General features: G+C 34.5%; 3 protein-coding genes across 12 annotated transcripts; all 3 read left to right on the top strand.

Moving 5' to 3' along the window:
• The first annotated feature begins 1,270 nt into the window (after positions 1 to 1,270).
• Positions 1,271 to 2,575, top strand: E(r) (enhancer of rudimentary). The gene is made up of 3 exons (XM_076809215.1): positions 1,271 to 1,399; positions 1,832 to 1,919; positions 2,134 to 2,575. The coding sequence occupies exons 1-3, from the start codon at positions 1,397 to 1,399 to the stop codon at positions 2,352 to 2,354; spliced, it is 312 nt and encodes a 103-aa protein (XP_076665330.1). The 5' UTR covers positions 1,271 to 1,396; the 3' UTR covers positions 2,355 to 2,575.
• Positions 2,576 to 4,745: 2,170 nt separating this feature from the next.
• On the top strand, positions 4,746 to 15,801 carry LOC143367415 (phospholipase DDHD1). 4 transcript variants are annotated; one of them, XR_013085033.1, is made up of 11 exons: positions 4,746 to 5,398; positions 5,990 to 6,301; positions 6,765 to 6,932; positions 7,012 to 7,140; positions 7,807 to 7,948; positions 8,024 to 8,130; positions 8,208 to 8,521; positions 8,930 to 9,218; positions 10,013 to 10,144; positions 13,560 to 14,000; positions 15,671 to 15,801. XR_013085033.1 is itself a non-coding variant. In XM_076809204.1 (10 exons), the coding sequence occupies exons 1-10, from the start codon at positions 5,332 to 5,334 to the stop codon at positions 10,380 to 10,382; spliced, it is 1,806 nt and encodes a 601-aa protein (XP_076665319.1). In that variant the 5' UTR covers positions 4,762 to 5,331; the 3' UTR covers positions 10,383 to 13,257. The 4 variants fall into 4 exon arrangements, 3 of the variants coding, with proteins under 3 accessions (XP_076665319.1, XP_076665321.1, XP_076665320.1); XM_076809204.1 differs by lacking the exons at positions 13,560 to 14,000; positions 15,671 to 15,801 and adding an exon at positions 10,237 to 13,257 and having other exon boundaries at positions 4,762 to 5,398; XM_076809206.1 differs by lacking the exons at positions 4,746 to 5,398; positions 13,560 to 14,000; positions 15,671 to 15,801 and adding exons at positions 5,492 to 5,622; positions 10,237 to 13,257.
• Positions 14,129 to 18,094, top strand: LOC143367416 (regulator of microtubule dynamics protein 1). 7 transcript variants are annotated; one of them, XM_076809208.1, is made up of 6 exons: positions 14,129 to 14,707; positions 15,639 to 15,846; positions 15,933 to 16,118; positions 16,356 to 16,570; positions 16,651 to 16,889; positions 16,982 to 18,094. In XM_076809208.1, exons 1-6 carry the CDS (start codon positions 14,626 to 14,628, stop codon positions 17,243 to 17,245), a joined length of 1,194 nt encoding a protein of 397 aa, XP_076665323.1. In that variant the 5' UTR covers positions 14,129 to 14,625; the 3' UTR covers positions 17,246 to 18,094. The 7 variants fall into 7 exon arrangements, with proteins under 7 accessions (XP_076665323.1, XP_076665322.1, XP_076665326.1 ...); XM_076809207.1 differs by having other exon boundaries at positions 14,135 to 14,707; positions 16,353 to 16,570; XM_076809211.1 differs by having other exon boundaries at positions 14,141 to 14,707; positions 15,652 to 15,846; positions 16,353 to 16,570.
• Positions 18,095 to 18,160: the final 66 nt, after the last annotated feature.

Below are 18,160 nucleotides of genomic sequence, written 5' to 3'. Positions count from 1 at the left end.
TTTGTTTATTGTATCTTCTTTCCTATTTCTTTAAACGTAATAATAAAATAAACGATTCGAATCTTAATACTCGTTTTCACAACGTCGAAACGATAAGCGATGTGACAGGTAAAAGTGGTGTGCTAGACTGCTTTTAAATACACAGCTTGTCAATTCGATATGTTAGTGGTGATTCTTCATGAGCAAATTTGTTGGTTCGGTTTGTGGTTATCAAAAATTGGGAAAATGGACAGTCTGACTACCGCGTCACGTTCATACCGGCCCTAGAGGTGTTATGCGTCATTCTTACAGTCTTTCCGTAGCAGGGGACCAAATTCTTTCTTTTACCAAAAAGAAGATATAGATTTAGACAAAGCGTAGGTAAGATAGGCCTACATTTTAAGGAAGGTTCTGTGCCACCTGGAGGACACTTCCTCGTGTCTGCGCCAAACATTTCTAAATGACGACGGTCGTCATGGTAACATTTCACCAACGTCGAAAGGTTGTGTGCGTGCTCACTGATACACGTAGGTATGTGTGTGTGATGTACCTAGCGCCTCCTACCAATGCGGTGCTAACTAAACGGGAAAACTTCAGCCAAACAAAGACGGCTTGGTCCCCCTGATCTGGGTTATCAGTAGTGGCATTATCAGTGGTGTGCACCATAATGGATGAGCACGATGGAATCACATCACGGGTGTTGATCCGATGATGATCAACGTTCGTTCCTAATCACGGTGATTTTTCATAGTGATCCGTGATTTTCGCGATCGCTTCTGATTGGTGCAGGCAGAACACAATGATCGCTTCTGATTGGTGCAGGCAGAAACACAGTGATCGCTTTCTGATTTTGGTTGAAACATGCATGCATGCATTATTATTAACTTTATTTTACTCTTACTTCCACACTACCGATGGATGATCATCATCGATCGATCTCTCTGTGCACGCGCCACACATAACTCCAATTTCTAATTTCTCTCGAAACATTCTCAAAAAGTTCTTATAGAATCTCACAACAGTTGTATATTTTGAACCCAATGTAATTCGTTCTTTGATCTATTGAAATTAACGAATATTTTTTTACTTTAAAGATAATTTTAACGATGATGCATAATTATTATAATGTGAATACTTTCACCAATCAAATCACTGCGTACATATATATACATTGACTTATTTATGAATGCATATACTATATATTCGCGGAATTAACACGCTTTGACTGTAACTAGAGCACTAGACACGCTGGGTATCAGGATTGGGACGGAATTCGCATATATACCGACGAGCGAGGACTTGCGAGAAAGCCTCGGGCTTCATGGCCCTCTGGTGGAGCTTTTCGTTATGCCGCTACGGATCCCTACACAGTATGTACACACTAACCTAGTGGATCATTCTCAAACCAAGAGCAGAAATGGTAATCACACTTTTGTTTTGACTACTTTCTGAATGCACTAGACATTTGATATTTGTTTATCTAGAACTGTTCCTCAATCAGGCTTTCTCATCATCCGACGGAGATACGTTAACAGTTGATATTTCTTAATAAATTCATATCTACGAGAATCTTCGTATCTGGCTTTTTACCTCATACCAATTTTATAGAAGAGAATTGTAAACATGTTTGGGATATCGCATCGGCGTTAGTTTCGAATTAAATATCTCCGTATTAACGTATTCTTCATTCTTATTATATCTGTGAAAGATCTATGATTGATAATTGTCTATAAATATATCCATAGTGCTTAAAAGTAAAGCGAAATACGCAAATGAATGTTTTAGCTTCAAACTTTTATTGATATACGTATGAAGGGCAGAGTGTACAATATTAATTGTTTTTTTTTTACAGTCTCACACAATATTACTGGTCCAACCAGGTAACAGACCTGAAACGAGGACATATTCCGATTATGAGAGCATTAATGAATGTATGGAAGGTAACGAATATTTTATATTATTTTCAATCTATTATTAAATATCATAAAACCATTACCTATTTAAACGTGTAGTTAACAATTTTTAAAGCAACAAATTAAAGTAGTTAAATCATCAGCTTTTGTGTCAATGTATATTTCATTTCTCTATTAACGTACAAAATTGCTGAAATCCCAAGTCTAGAAAAACTGCTAAAAGTTTGATTTTTAAATACAGGAGTGTGCAAGATTTATGAGGAACACTTAAAGAGGCGAAATCCAAATACTCCGACCATAACATACGATATTAGTCAATTATTTGATTTCGTTGATCAACTCACAGATTTATCGTGCTTAGTTTATCAAAAGTCCACAAATACGTATGCACCATATAATAAGGATTGGATTAAAGAAAAGATATACGTGCTACTACGCCGAGCCGCAGGACATAGCGAGTAACTAATGGATAAAGATAGACGTACACTTTTATGCTTAAGACAAATTAACTTTAAGTAAAGATCTATATTACTGTTTGTAATAATAAATATGTAACCTAAAGAGAAATCGCAGCGTTACATTCTAATTATGGAACGACCCTTTCCTTAGTACGATACTTTCTAAGTAATGCTGTTTCTCATTTTGTACATGTATATATAATAAAGTAATCGTTTTCTAACTAATGATTCAATGAAATATACATTCTTCTCGACACTACATCTTTTCGTACGCTGATAATACATATTCTTCTTTAACACTATTTCTACCGACACTTCACGTATACCTATTCGTACCACGACCGGTCCAGTGACCGGTCTTTAGCACAACTTATATTTTTTAATATAGAATGAAGATAATAGCCAATTTGACAGTATCAAAATATAGTTTCTTTTATTCAGGAGTATATCATGTACATACGTATATTTGAGGGAAAATCGTGAAGTTTAAAGGCGATTCAATTACGTTGCATATAGGAAATTCTAATCGAAATTTTAAAAACGGTCATTTGACCGTTCATGGTAGGAATAGTGTTAAAGATCTGTGACAATGGGATATAAACTAATCGATATGGGTTTCTGTTCGTCAGTAACTAAACAGTAAAGGAACATTCACAATTTGCGAATAAAAGTTCTATCTAAGGCCTGGTGCAGACCAGCGGCTTGCGGCAGTTTGCCGCCGCGACAATTTACTGCCGCGTTTTGGCAGAACATAGATTTATATGAAGCAGTTCACACGGGACGCAAATTTGAGCGGCTACCAGGCGGCGTGTTTGCGTTCGTTTTGACGAACGCACGTACCGCGTCACCGCAAATGAACGCTGCCGCGAAGCAGTACATTGTTTTATATACAAGCAATTCACAACGAGCGTTTTGCGTTTATTTGACGCAAGAAAATGTCTCTCTCAAATCCATAAGCATAGAACTAAATGCTCCTTTGAGAAGAAAACGCGAATCGTGGCGTTGCAAAACCGCTAATGTGAACTGCTAGAAAAATTTCACGCGCGTCTCGCGGCGGCAAACTGTCGCAAACCGCTAGTCTGCACCGGGCCTAATATTCATTATATTCACTTGACTTTACGCTACTGACATGTGGAATATATTTATAACTAATGCAGAATCCCAGTTTCTGGTGGGAACATATTTAATATGTACTCGTATGGTGCTCGAAATAAATGTTTCAGTACTTATACCGGCATAATATACTATATAGGCGAAAATTTAAATTTGAATTTTCAGTTGGCCTGGGTGTGGGATAGTTGTCTTTTGATTAACCAAACACAATTGTAAAACAATTTTGGAAGAATATTCATGTTTGCAGGTTCCTTTTTCTCTTAAAAATCTAAAAATTCACAATGTGAATCTTATTTTTTACATTTTTAAATTCAAATTTAAATTTTCGTCTATATAGTATCGCTGCTCCACCCTAATATATACTTAATATCATTTCTTGAGAAATACAAGTATTTCGAATTCAATAGGCATTGAATGTCTCACAAGTAATATTTGAAGCTTATCTAATCAGTGCAATACATGTACTTTGAATGTGTGTGTGAAGCAGAGGAAGAAAATGTGTTTGCATAAAGTAGGCACATATTGAATTAGGATTTGTTTATACTTCCTTTTCCAAAGTGAGCGCATAAAAATTTAAATACATTCCAGAAGTTAAGACAATGAAGGACAATAATTTGATGAAATATACATTCTTCTTAAAATTCTACATTTCATTACAAGAGAATTAATTTACATCTCTATTCCCCTTCTAGTGATCGTCACTGTACATCAATGTAGTGAATACAATGAATATTCAGGCTCCGCAAATAGGAATCTTCACCTTGACATTCGTTATCCGTTTGACACACAAAACAGGCGAATGAAATACATTCGTAAGAAACGCAAATTCTTAAAATCGTCTGCATTTATTCCATCTAATTGAGCAGGTTAAAATATTACGAGATTTATTCAAAATACTTTTAATCCTTAACTTAATGTTTACAAACGGTACATATATAAAATTATGTCAGGCATCATTCGTAAATATAAAGGAACTAATCGAATTACATTACCAATAAATCGTTTTCTGAATTATACACAAATTAATCTCTATAATTTGAAATACCGTTTCAAACTTTAAGTACCAGGCTAATTACAAATAAAATACTATCGTTTGAATCTGTAAAAAGTGTAAAACATACATTATTATCAAGCAGAATAAATTAGTCATTTATTATTCCTAATTATTTCGCGCTACCACCTCGCGCAAATGATTCCGACGTGATTCATATGCATCAAACGGTGCAACAATGTGTGCGATCATCTCTCGATAAATGCGCGCACACGTACACACGCGTACGAGCGTGTGTACATACAGTAATATAAAAACCACGTAAATTGTACATATCGTATACGGTTTTACGCATTGCGTTTGTGCATCAGCTGTTTACCGTTCAGCACAGAAGGGAGGATAGAAAAAGAATTACGGGGCAACGGGGACAAAATTATATAAGATAAAGATAGCGCGCGGGGTGAATGGTTTGTATATTGTTGAAGGAAGGAATAGTTATACGGCAGCTTTTAGATAACGTTCACCGCTGTAGAGAACGATTGTCAATTCGTCATTCGGGCCCCGACGTTGCTCCGCGTGTGTGCAGTTCTGTGTAGTGTACCGCGTCAGAGCTAATGCGCAACGTTGCACGAATTCTCGTTCGTCAAGCAACGAATTCGTGATATTCGGTAGTGACAGATGGGCGCTATGTTGTAATTACGTGTTCCCATCAATGACAAGTGCTCGATAGTGTGCATGATTAATTCAGAGGGAAGACGTATTATATCGTGCGCGCGAGCGCTACCAAACGTCAATTACGTTACCCACGTAATATCGTGGTATTTTTTGTAATCACACAACCTGAAAGCCATTCAGCGGTAATTACTTGGTTGACAGGATGTCTGACAGTAGGACCGAAGTTGATCCCTTCAGCGGTACACCCCTCGAATATCATCATTGCGAAGGTGAAATTACAAACGTCCTTTAACAATATTTTTACTGCCACTAAGTTCATTTACATGGTGAATTCATTCGAGTAGTCATTTGTTCAAACCAATCTCCGCCAATACGGAGCAGACCGTATGTCGAAAATGCTCGCACGGCGTGTATGCGTCCAGTCGATACGCGAAATGCGGTTAATAGTGTGGGAATTGCGCGAAGTTACTGCAAATAAAATTCTTGGATAAATGTATGAACAGGAAATGAATTAGCTTTAATCAGCTTTTAAGTGATCCATAAATTCCACAGATATTATTTGAAAAGGAGCATATATTTCTATACTATTTTATTTGCAATCATTCATTTAATATTGTTATTATTAATTTCTATAATTTAACTATTCATTTGAGGTAGCTGTACGAGTTAAATTATTTAAGATTCGAAATCCTTTGTTGTGGTCCTAAATCTCATAGAATTATAACGTGATAATATTAATAAAAATTTGCCTCGTGTGGTACTTTTATTTATAAAATTTTGATATTCATTTCTTTCGCCGCACAATTTCTCTGGCTGTAGTTTTATATTTTAACATTAATTCTACTTCTTAATGTTTAAAGGGATTGTAGAAGTTACAGCAGAATCAAATTTGGAGGAGATAACGGAAAATGTAATGAGCGAACTAACATACGCAGAGCCGTTGACACCAGAACAAATACGCTGGTTTTATAGAGATGGTATAGACAAGAGATGGGTAGAATTCTGTGGATACGATAGTTTGAAAATCGAAAACGCTTGGCGAAATTATCAAGATTTGCTTAGTAAGAATGCTACAACCAGTAATTTGCCTCCAACCGAAAAAATTGTAGTTAAAGGAGGAATGTATGACGTAGAAATCGATAAAATGAAATGCGTTTCTATATATTGTCCAGGTACATATTCTGTTTAATTTAAAGATCTTTATTTTGGTTTTTAAAATCTAATGCAAAAATTTAAACGTGAGAATCCTACTGAAAAGACTAAATGGAAGATGCGTATTAATGAAATTCTATATTTCAGTAGATTATTTTATATAACTTCTTGTTTGCGTAGTAAAAAGAAACTTTAAATTCCATGTGGTTTATTAAAATTTCTTGATTTAAGTAGTAATTTCACTTCCTCCCTTGCATAGCATTATCTCTACTGTAAAGATTGTTTTGTCCTTGAGTTTATTGTAGCCAATTCCATATAAGCTAATATTAATATATACATATTCTTTCCCCTTAATATTATCAGTCTTCGTTACATGTTTCATATATTGAAAGCATAAATATGTAAAAGTAATCTTTACAAATTTTTCTTCTCGAGTATTATTTTGCGTGATAGAAAAATAATTAATTTCAATCTTATCTAAAGGTGAAGAATGGGAAATTATGAGAGGCACTTGGTATTATGACGGTACTTGGATACCTTTAGAAACAGAACAGTCTAAAGTATTAGAAGACGTTCATCTCAATCTTTTTCAAAAACAATCTCCGAGTCAAACTACTTCAGCATGCAATACACCTTCCCACTCCTATAAAAGTATGAATTTCTTTTCAATTTTGCACATTACTGTTCAACCTAACGTGATATAATTATGATGGAAACTTTTCTATTTCAGTATTACATACAGAGCATTTTCCCGAATTCCACGTCGATTGGCATAATATAAACGACGTGGTATTGTATAGCGAATATAGACATAGTAAACTAATGCGTAGTGTTACATCGAAGCTGGGTTTCGCGAAAAGTAAGTATTCCTAACTTTACTTTGGCTGTACTTCCGAAAGGGAACGGTGGCCGATCGAGATGAAACTTGGTGGGTATTACAAGGGGTGTGGAAAGACCCTAAATATAAAATTTTAGCTTCGGCAATTAATGCATGGGGTAATTGTGCATAAAAGGGTACACCTTACCGGTTGTCTTTAATCACTTTACCACGGTCCCTCCTCTTAACAATATTTCTGTTGACTTATACCGACACAACGCATTCCACTTTCCAAATTGTCCCGGGTATTAGTATTGGTTGGGGCTAGATTAGCACAGGAGAGGGGGGACGCGCCCGCTCGCGGGCGCGTAAAGCAGGGTAGCGAACCGATGTGAGTTCGGCGATGCTAAAAATGAGACTGTGATTACAAAATTTCAAAAATAAAAAATGGGGGACGGGAGAGCTCCTGGGTAAAGGACCTGCACCAACGTGCAAAAAAAAATTCCGAAAAAAATGAATAATAATTTTTTATTAATATTTCGGGAATCAATAAATACCCGAAGCTACAATTTTAGATTTAGGGTCCACACCCCTTCCCCACCCCTCCCCCGAAACCTCATCTCGATCGGCCACCGGCCCCTTTCGGAATAGTATCCTTTTCATTTTCCAGCAAAAAGTATGTTCAATTATTTGTACCGCGTATTACAGCTACCGGCTATCAGCTGAGAAGGGGCTATAAAATTACTGCAACGATAGATGACAAGCCTCATGACATTGATCACATAGTGTTCGTAGTTCACGGAATTGGCCAGAAAAGGGATACAGGGAAGATTATACGGAATACAACATCGTACGTAAATAGTTTACTCTACAATTATTATAACTACTTCATGAAGTTAACGAATCCTATTTAATATTTGAACAGGTTTAGAGACTGCGTAGACTGGTTGAAACAAAAGTACTTTCCCAATTCTAATTACAGAGTAGAATTTTTCCCTGTCGAGTGGCGCTCGTCATTAAAACTTGACGGAGGTAAGAAGCCGCCTTATTCTAGTATCCAGAATTAAACTTTAGTATAATATTCACATCTTCGTTCTCTTTCTTCTTAGATATAGTAGAAGCTATTACACCTTACAGTGTAATAAGTATACGACACTTGCTAAATACATCAGCGATGGATATCCTCTACTACACGAGTCCTCTCTACGGCGGAGAAGTGAGGGCTGGTTTACAAAAGGAATTAAACAGACTATACTTTATGTTTGCTAGTCGGCATCCTGGCTGGAAAGGAAAAGTTTCAATCTTGGCACATTCGTTGGGATGTGTGATTGTCTATGACATTGTCACGGGTTGGATGGGCCCCGACACGAGACCTCCATCCCCAGAAACGCAAGAAGTTTTATTACAACGATTGCAATTCGAAGTAAGTATTATTGCTTACTGTACGCTTTTTTCATGATGTAGTACAAAGTATTTATATGTTACAAGCGGAGTATGTACCGGAATATGTCCACAAGATCATGGTACAAACTTTGCACACGCTTAATACTCACCGGAACAAACAGAAAAGTGTCCCTCATTTTCAGTTCACATAAGTGTAAGAGATAAGATTAACTGATACAGGCAAATACCAATAGACTACTAGATAAGGACGTAACAGAAATAAGCTATCACTGGAAAACGCTTGGTTTTCGTGCTTATGTTTACTAACACTGTTCCGTTTACTCTGATAAGCTCTGCGCGTGAAAAGTTTGCGATACCGATTTATGTAATGGGTTGATTGTGTTGCAGCGACAAAGAAACTTTAGACGAAATACTTTCATTATTGCAGATTGAGAATTTATTTTGTTTGGGTTCCCCGTTATCTGTATTTCTTGCATTACGTACACGTTCTCCATCCAATAGAACAGACGTGATGCCTCAAGGATTATGCAAAAGATTTTACAACATATTTCACTGGTCGGATCCTGTAGCTTATAGAATGGAACCGCTACTAGAAAGGGGATATAGTAAAATAGAACCAGTCCTCATTCCACCGTACGGTGGAGTCGATGGTCAACAGGCGATGGAACCAACACCACCATCAATGAGCACCGTTGACCAAGCATTTCCGCCTACAGGTATGTTAAGTGGGGACCCCACCCTGAAGCCACTAACAAAAGACCAAGTTAGGGATTTTTTGTTCGCATAAATAAAAATATAGGGCTTGGATTGTTTGTATAGTTTTAAAGCAATCTTTATTTTGCTACAAAACTTTTTTTTTATAAAAAATTGTACAAAATGCCGGTGAACAAAATTTTCCCAGGCTTCCTAGAGCACTGCAAAAAAACTGGCTCACACTCCCGGGAATGACTGGATCATCTAAGAAGGAAATACAAAAAAAATATATATAAACAGGAATATATTATCTATGACCTAGCGTAGGATTTTTTGAATATTTCAATTATTCGATTTTTTGCAAGCATTTCAGTGCAAATTTTTATCTAAAAAAATAAAGTCAATTCTTCAAACTGCTATAATTTCCAAAATAATTCGAATTTCGCGAAAATCCTTCGCTAGGTCAAAGATAATATATTCCTGTTTATATATCTCTTTTGTATTTCCATCTCAGATGCTCCAGTCATTCCCGTGAGTGTGGGCCAGTTTTTTTGCAGTGCTCCGGGAAGTCGTTTGGTTCGCCGCCATTTTGTACAATTTTTCATAAAAAAAATTCTAGCAAAATAAAGATTGCTTTAAAACTATATAAAAAGTCCAAGCTTTATATTTTTATTTATACGAATAAACAAATCCCCAAATCTGCCTTTTGTTAGTGGTTTCAGGGTAGGATCCCCCCTTAATATTGTTCGGTTACCTCCAAAACAATAGCTCTTTATAAACCTTATGTAAATATTTCTAAACCATGTTGCGAAAACAGAGAACGATGAAAGGGACGATAGCCCAGATCTGTCTGCACGTGCAACGGATAAAGGTTGGAGCCTTTGGGGTTTAGTGCGGGCCGGTTGGAACGCCAAGGAAGATGCTTCTACGCCACTTCAACCAGGCCAAGGTATGAATACGAACATAGATATTATACTAAATTTGTCAGATACTAACATCTCTGTAACGAACAATCTAATAACACACCTTTTTGCTTATTAGAATTAACACAGCGGCTAGATTATGTACTTCGAGCCACTTTGGGAAGAAATTATCTGTACACGGTGGCAGCGCATACAACGTATTGGAGTAATTACGATGTAGCCTATTTTGTGCTAACAAGGCTGTTCCCGACACTAGAAGCATGATGTTGGTTTGTACATTTAGTACGAATTTCAACTAGATGCTATTAAAATTTGCTAGTCCATTATAGGCCTTCAAAATCTAATATTAAAAGTAGGCCTACCACCAAAACAATCTGTGATAATGAAAAATCGATACAATAATGTTATAGATACTATGTAAATTAATCATTTTATATCGCCCGCATATTTTTAAGACTCATATGGTCGAGTTTCACGATGAAAGAAAACGTACATATGTTTATATATACATATATATAAATTATATATATATATATATATAAATTATATATATATATATATATATAAATAAACATATGTATATATTTTAGGAGATACATACTTTGTTTACATCTACTACATCAAAGTAATTACTTAATCATTAATTACATCGGTAATTTCACAGTTTTACTTAATAGCAAATTCCCTATGGTTGAAAACATGAATTTTATAAGTTACGTTGAACATGATAAATATAGTTTATATAGGATGTTTACATAATTGCCTCACTAAATAATTAATATAGCTATCGCATAATGTAACGTGAGAACCGTTTTGTATTAGACATTTTATATTACTGAGAAATTGTTATTTGTTATCCTCGTTATACATTGACATATAAAAGTAATACTGGCTTTCCACTTGCAACGAATAGCTTTAACAATATAATATATTAATATCGTGCTTAAGAAATGCTAAAACATATTACCAATATTATGCTCGAATTAGCGATTTGAAACGGTCATTCTATGTTGTAAAACCTTTTTACGTCACTTTATAGTTAATGATACAAATTTAAACGGTTTTTCTTTTTGTTCGCGTAAGATGCGTCGATATTTCATTGCAATGGAGTACCGTTTGTTGTACGCACGTCCTTATGTACGTATACATTTCACTGTTATACGTGAAACTTAATAAATTCATTTTGTACAGATTTCACATAAGTAAAATGTATTTAACAGAGTTCTATTCTAGCGCCTTAATGTATTTGAAGCGAATCGGGATACTGTACTTATTAAATACCTTTTTTCTTTGATGTAATGATGTTTTGCTTTAGTATAGGAAGTGAAACTCGTCCTATATACTGAAAGTTTACTTAAGATAAGATAAAGGGAAACTTGTTTAACTAAATTGACCAACCGTCGTTGCGCAAAACTAACAAAATGATATCAACGTTTCTTGTATGTATAGGTGGTTGCATTTCGATTGCTTCTAATAAGGAGAAGATAATTCTTCACAGTTGTGTTCTAACATCTGTGAAGTTACGTAAAATTTTCTGTTACGATTACAGAACAGTTTATTTATATATTATATTATTATTTTGTTGTACTTCGTTAATGCTCATTATAGTATAATTCAATGTTATCGTAAGTATACATTTATAACTTTAATTTCGTTGCATGTAAAAATTATTGTTACTCCAAATTTAATATTAAGCACAGTTTATTAGTAAAATTTATTTTCTTAACTGAAACAGATAATAGTTGGAAATTTCGGTTCTTCATAACAGTTATTCAAAATAAAGGTTCTTCATAACCGTTTGGAGAACCAAATTCGATATTATAAGTTTTCTAGCCCTGGTCAAACGTACGTTTCGTTTGTTCCCTGACTTAGTTTTCTTTTTTTTTTTTACTTTTCGATTATGCGCATAATATCGCCTATTTAGATTTAAACAAACATAAAAAAAACATATTACTGCATGTATTGTGCCATTGGGTGCTACACAAGTCCCATCCACTTTTTCATACATTTGAATCTTGCTGATTTCAAATTTGTTAATACTACAATTAAGGCGAAGCAATTAAATGACGTTTTAGAGGAATATTGTGTGTGAAAATGTGTTCACATTGTAACGTATTAAAAATATTGACTATTCAGTTACTGGAAAGTTTAATAACGGTGCACTTCTTAACAATTGTTATATAGTGATAAACTTTTAAGGAGCTTCGTCCATAAACACAATTTGGTAGAATGACAATAATATTAAAGAACCTCCAAGGTTAATACCATATCAAATTTTAAAAGATAGAGTGCATAATAGGCTTGTAGGAATTATATTAATTACTCCTACCAAATTATCAATATTCAAAGTCTTATTACATCGCGCATATGGATTGAATTTACTGTTTAGTAATCAACAACGTATGCTCTAATATTAAAGAAGTTTTAAATTAGATTAGATAATATTGAATACCCAAAGTCAAACTTATCGAAATACTTAACTAAGATATGACGAATTTCAGAAACTTGTGCATTAGAATTTCATTTCAATCGAAACCAAAATTTAGAATCATATGCAATATGTTCGTATTCGTAAACAAGCATTTCTTTTGAATTGATAGGACAGCCTATATATTCCTACATGCCTAAATTTTAATAATTATTATACACGCGCCGGTATTTTGGAACAGTATATCGAATGAATTTAAAAACTACACGCATATTCATATAAGTTATGTAACAGAACTTTTACTATTTAGATTTCACATGCAATGTCTCTGTAACTGAAATTTATTTTAATCACTTCAACGTGATTTCTAGTACTGCTTACATTACTGATTTTAAATAATGTTAAGAACTACGAGGAGATCTGGAAGTTCCATAGAAGTTACAGAATTGCATGTGATTACTTCACTTATTACAACTACCTTATTGCAAATTGCAATTGAAACTGTATTATTCTGAATGTAGGGTATATCTATATTAATTTCGTACTAAAGAATTACGAGAATAGTAGCGAGCATACTATAACGGATTTTTGGTGCCATTTTTTAAAGAAATCTACGTATTTTATAAGCATAATTCTAGGTACACATTTTTTTTTATGTAACTTTATGTATTTTAAGCAACTGTTTGAATAAATACACATACTGCAATTTAAGTCCACTTGCCTCGTCGATTAGGCAATGTAACAATTATAACTTCGAAACTAAATTGTTAAAAAGATTCTGGTTGCACATTGTAATACAACCCATATCATTACGGCGAAAGAGTTATTCCATTTTTACAACAATTACTACACAATTAGCCCATAATGTTAATAACTGAGGAGTAACATTCTCTTTTACGTATAATACAAGAAACAATAGGCTTTATCTGAAATAGGACTGAAAGATACGAACAGCCAAGTATATGTAATAAAGGGACATTGCTATTAAACGCAGAAATTGTTGTTCATTTCAGGTAGAGGTATAAGGGCAGTTTTCTCTTACCCAATGAATTCAATATAAGTATTCAATTTATATTTATTTCTCATATATCCCGCTCCCAGAATTACATTACTTAATAATAGTGGATTTTTATGCAGGGGTGGATCGATTAAGGGAAGGAATAGAGAAACTGGGGAAAAGAGACATGGAGGTACAATATAAAAAGATGCAATTCATTGGAACAGTAAGATTGCCAGGATATCTGAGCGAAAGAGTAAGAGGCGAGAGTCAACAGATGGCACAGGCGAAGTGTGGAAATACAAAGGTGGGAAAGAACATGCGATCTATGCGGAGACAAATTTGGAACGGTTAGCAAGAGATTGTAGGGAAATAGAAGGAGGAGTTACGTTCGAAGATGTAGTGTGCAGAAGAATGGCTTAGAAAACTGGAAAGGAAAAGGAAGGAGAGAAAGGAGGTAAGGCCAATAGGGTTCTAAGAAATAGGTAGTAAAGAACTGATAAATAGGGCAATAATAGAAGAAGTAATTTAGGGGAATAAAACGGAAACAAACGGAAGGAGGGAGTGAATGAGACGAACGGGTGGATTGAATTATATAGCTTTGAAAAGTTTGGTTAAGTGTAAATGAAATCCAAATTTTTTGGCTGCGCGGCTGCAAATATAGAATATACTACCACTAGTGGATTTCCGTGAACCAAATTAGTCAATTTATTATCGCACACGCGACAAAATAGTTAAGTATGTATGTACACAAGTACATGCGTCATGTTAAGGTTTCTTTGCAATTTCTTATTAAGATCTTAAATAATTTTATTCTTCGGACGTATAAAACGAGAGTTTTATTACAGGAATTTACATTTAAATAATGAAATTTGATTGTGCTATGTACTTAATATGTATAAACTGTATTGTCCGCCGCTCGTCGTCATTCCTCCAATTCATTCCAATTGCCGGTGCCGCCGTGCCGGTGCGCGATGTGTGGTTAGCGGTCTTTTTTTTTTACAAAGAGAAAGAAAACCTAACTTTATATGTATTTACGAATTCAGAGAAAATAACGTTCGTTACTTTATCAAAATGATAAAATGTTTATAGCCTGTGGAATGATAGGCGTGGAAATTTGTGCAGTCTCGGATACAATTTACGAAGAGAATACGGAAAATAACGGTGCATATATAGGGTAAGGTGGGGTAAAGGTCCCAATTAATGCCACCCTGAGCTGTTTTACTGAAAATAACGAATAAACCTTGCGAAGTTCAACATAAAAAAAATTTAGCATTCAATTGAAACTGTTATTTATACGATACAATAAACAGCGCTTAAGTTTTTCATCCTTAACTTCCTTAATCACGAATTTTAAGCGGATAAGTATTCGGAGAGTGAAAACGATGACTGACTAGCGGATGAGGAAACAAGACATTAAAGAAAAGGCTGTAATTGTGATATTCAAGCTATTAACATAACAAAATAGATTTTTTTTACACAATACATCATGGAAAATAATAACGTTCGGAATTCAACGATTGATTAAAGTCTTTTTACTTAATATCCGGGTGACAGTGATTGGTATGTACATACAAGCGTTTTAAGCATTTTGGAATTACTGTCATGGCAGTAGGTAATTTCTCAAATTCATACACGAAACCCTTGGAAACTATACCTACGCTATTACTATCAATTACTATCATCCATACCGTCTGCAGTGCGTGTGCGGCATAACCTTAAAATGGGATAAACAGCATTCGGTTGGATGGCAGTAATCGGGGTGTCAGTAATTCGATCAACCTCGCTTTAAGGGTGACAATAATAGCTCCCGACATAATTTTCTTAGATCAATGAATTTACAAATAAAAATAGAGGTTTTGACAGTCGCAGGCATTTTTTGCTTAAACTAAACATATTAAATAATAATAAATAAATAAATAGAGAAGCTTATACTTTTGGCCAATAAATGTGAAAACTATTGAATAACAGTAATTTGGTCCTTTACCCTGCCCGCACATTTATGTTAGGTTTAGAAACTTTCTGTATGACTCGGCATGTACTTTGCTTATGTAACTGGATCGTATCCACGTTCAAACGTTATTTCCTGATACAGATTGTGTTTCCAGCATAATGAACCATTTACAGAACAGTAATTTAATCGCCGCTGCCATCGGTGTGACCGTCGGTGTAATCAGCGCAGCTGGGATTTTCATTTATCATAAAATTTTGGAGAATCAGCAGCAGCATACCTCGAGAGCTGGTAACTTAGACGCCGCTAATAAAAAGATCGCAGAATTGCAGGCCGAATTAGATGCATTGAGGTAACGGTACACCTTCGTACAAATCATTTACTATTATTATTTAAATGAATTATTAGCTTTGCAAGTATCTCATTCATTTTCCTAAGGGTGCAACAAAGTCAGAAAAGGAAGCGGAAGTTTTCACGGAAATTAGCGTCCAACGATAGTACATACACCGCAACGGATAATGACACCGACATCGAAGCTTTCTCAACGGCGGATACAGACATCGGGGACGACGAATTCTACGACTGTTCGGATAGCGAGAGTGTTATTAGTGAGAATGATACAAGGTTGGTTTGCTAATGTAAAATACGTGTAATGTAATTATGGTAAAGTTTGTATGCATAACGCGTACAAGAATTTATAATTTATTCTAGTAAAAATGTGAAACCGCTCGCCGAAGAAACATCTTAAGAATATTGCAGTCGTACTGTTTAATTCATGATTTAGGCGCGATTACTTGTACTAACTTGGAAAATTAGGGTTTGATCATTTCGGCAAGTAAAGTTATTTTAAAAATGTAGAAGGAACAGATTGGAACTGAGCCAGTTGGATTTAATGCTTAAGGAGATTGACGAGGGTAGAAATGAAGAGTTTGATATTGAGAGTTACTATAAACTGCAGAATTTGGTGAAAACTCATCAAAATAATGTAGAAGTAGTGTGGAGGTTTGCAAGAGATTGTTATGAGTACGCAGAAACCATAACTGACAAAAATAACAAAAGGATGATAATTCTTGAAGGTGGATATGAAATATCAACTCATTATTACCTGTATTTATTATATTGATTGAGAAACACTGACGATGCTTCTGTATTATAGGAATTGAACATTGCGAGAAAATTCTGCAAGTCCAGGATCCCAAATTATATAAATGGTATGCTATACTCATTGGGATAAATGGAGATTACTTGTCAATACCTGAGAAATTAAAGAACGGTCTCCGTTTTAAGAATTACGTAGAGCTGGCCTTAGAGATGGAGCCGAACGATTCCGAATTGCATTATCTCCTTGGAAGATTCAATTATGAAATGGCCAATATAACTTGGATCGAAAGAAAGGTCTAACTTCTGATTTAAAGCACCAAGTAATTTTAACACGGGTAGCAAATATTTTTTAATGTTGAAACGATATTTTGTTTTACTAACTATAGATAGCGGGGACGTTATTTGGCGAAGTTCCAAATATCTCGCATGAAGAGGCCCTTACTTGTTTCGAAGCAGCATCGAGGCTTGGAAATAACACCCTACAAACTCAATTATACATTAGCAAATGTTATGTTGCTTTACATCAATACTCGCGTGCTGTCGTTTCTTTAGACAAAATTTTGGAGCAACCTGTATTAACGACTGAGGACAAAAAAGTGCACGAAGATGCGAGTAAACTTCTGAACAAATATTCAGAATATCGTTCATAGCATGAAATAATGTATTTGTACATCCGATCCATATTTACTAGATATCCTATTCCCACACATATAAATAAAAATACTTATGTTATAGAGCAATGTAAACAGTAACAGTACTAGCTTATAAAAAAATAATTATATAATATGGAACACAGGTACTAAAGACACATTCTATCTACTATAGCAGCTATTGTGAACTTTTTACCTTTATTAAAATTTTATAAAGCAATGCAATTTGTAAAGATCTACGTAATAACGTGTACGTCAGCGATACGACGAAGTTTTGTAAACGATTAGGAATATATATTATGTTTCTACAAATTTAGTGAATATTTTATATAGAAATGTGCATTTATTAATCGAGGCTGTCGAGTTTAATGATTTTCGCAAAAGGATTTACAGAATTTATTATTGTTAATATTGATTGTACACATTTTCCAAGTAATGCTATGAAGAATAATACTTTTTTTTGTATAATTACATTCCAATGACTTTTATAAAATGTATAATTAGCGTAATTCCCAAATATTTATCAACGAACATGTCCTCTACTTAATGTATCTGCTGGGATTGTAGTTGAAATGAAATTCTGTTTTGTTGTCAGTTGTATAGTCTGTATACTACGTATCGGTTTTGATAATAAATAGTTACTTTATTATCTCAATAATTGCTCGGAGCATAAAAATAAGAGAAACTAGCGTTCGCGAAATTGCCGTTAGCGAAATAATTTCTTAGTTAAGCAATTCTTTCATTCATTTATATATATATATTTTTTTAAACGTTTTACAACTTTTGTATTATTACAGTTTAATTCTGTATTAAGAAGGAACTTCAAATATAAAAGTATGATCACAAGTATTTACGATTGTTCGAAGTTTTATAACATCACACTATATATCGTAATGGTGAAATGAAATTCGTTTA

The sequence above is a fragment of the Andrena cerasifolii genome, chromosome 3, assembly GCF_050908995.1.
Source record: "Andrena cerasifolii isolate SP2316 chromosome 3, iyAndCera1_principal, whole genome shotgun sequence".
NCBI lineage: Eukaryota > Metazoa > Arthropoda > Insecta > Hymenoptera > Andrenidae > Andrena > Andrena cerasifolii.
This window is presented reverse-complemented; position numbering and strand designations above follow the sequence as displayed.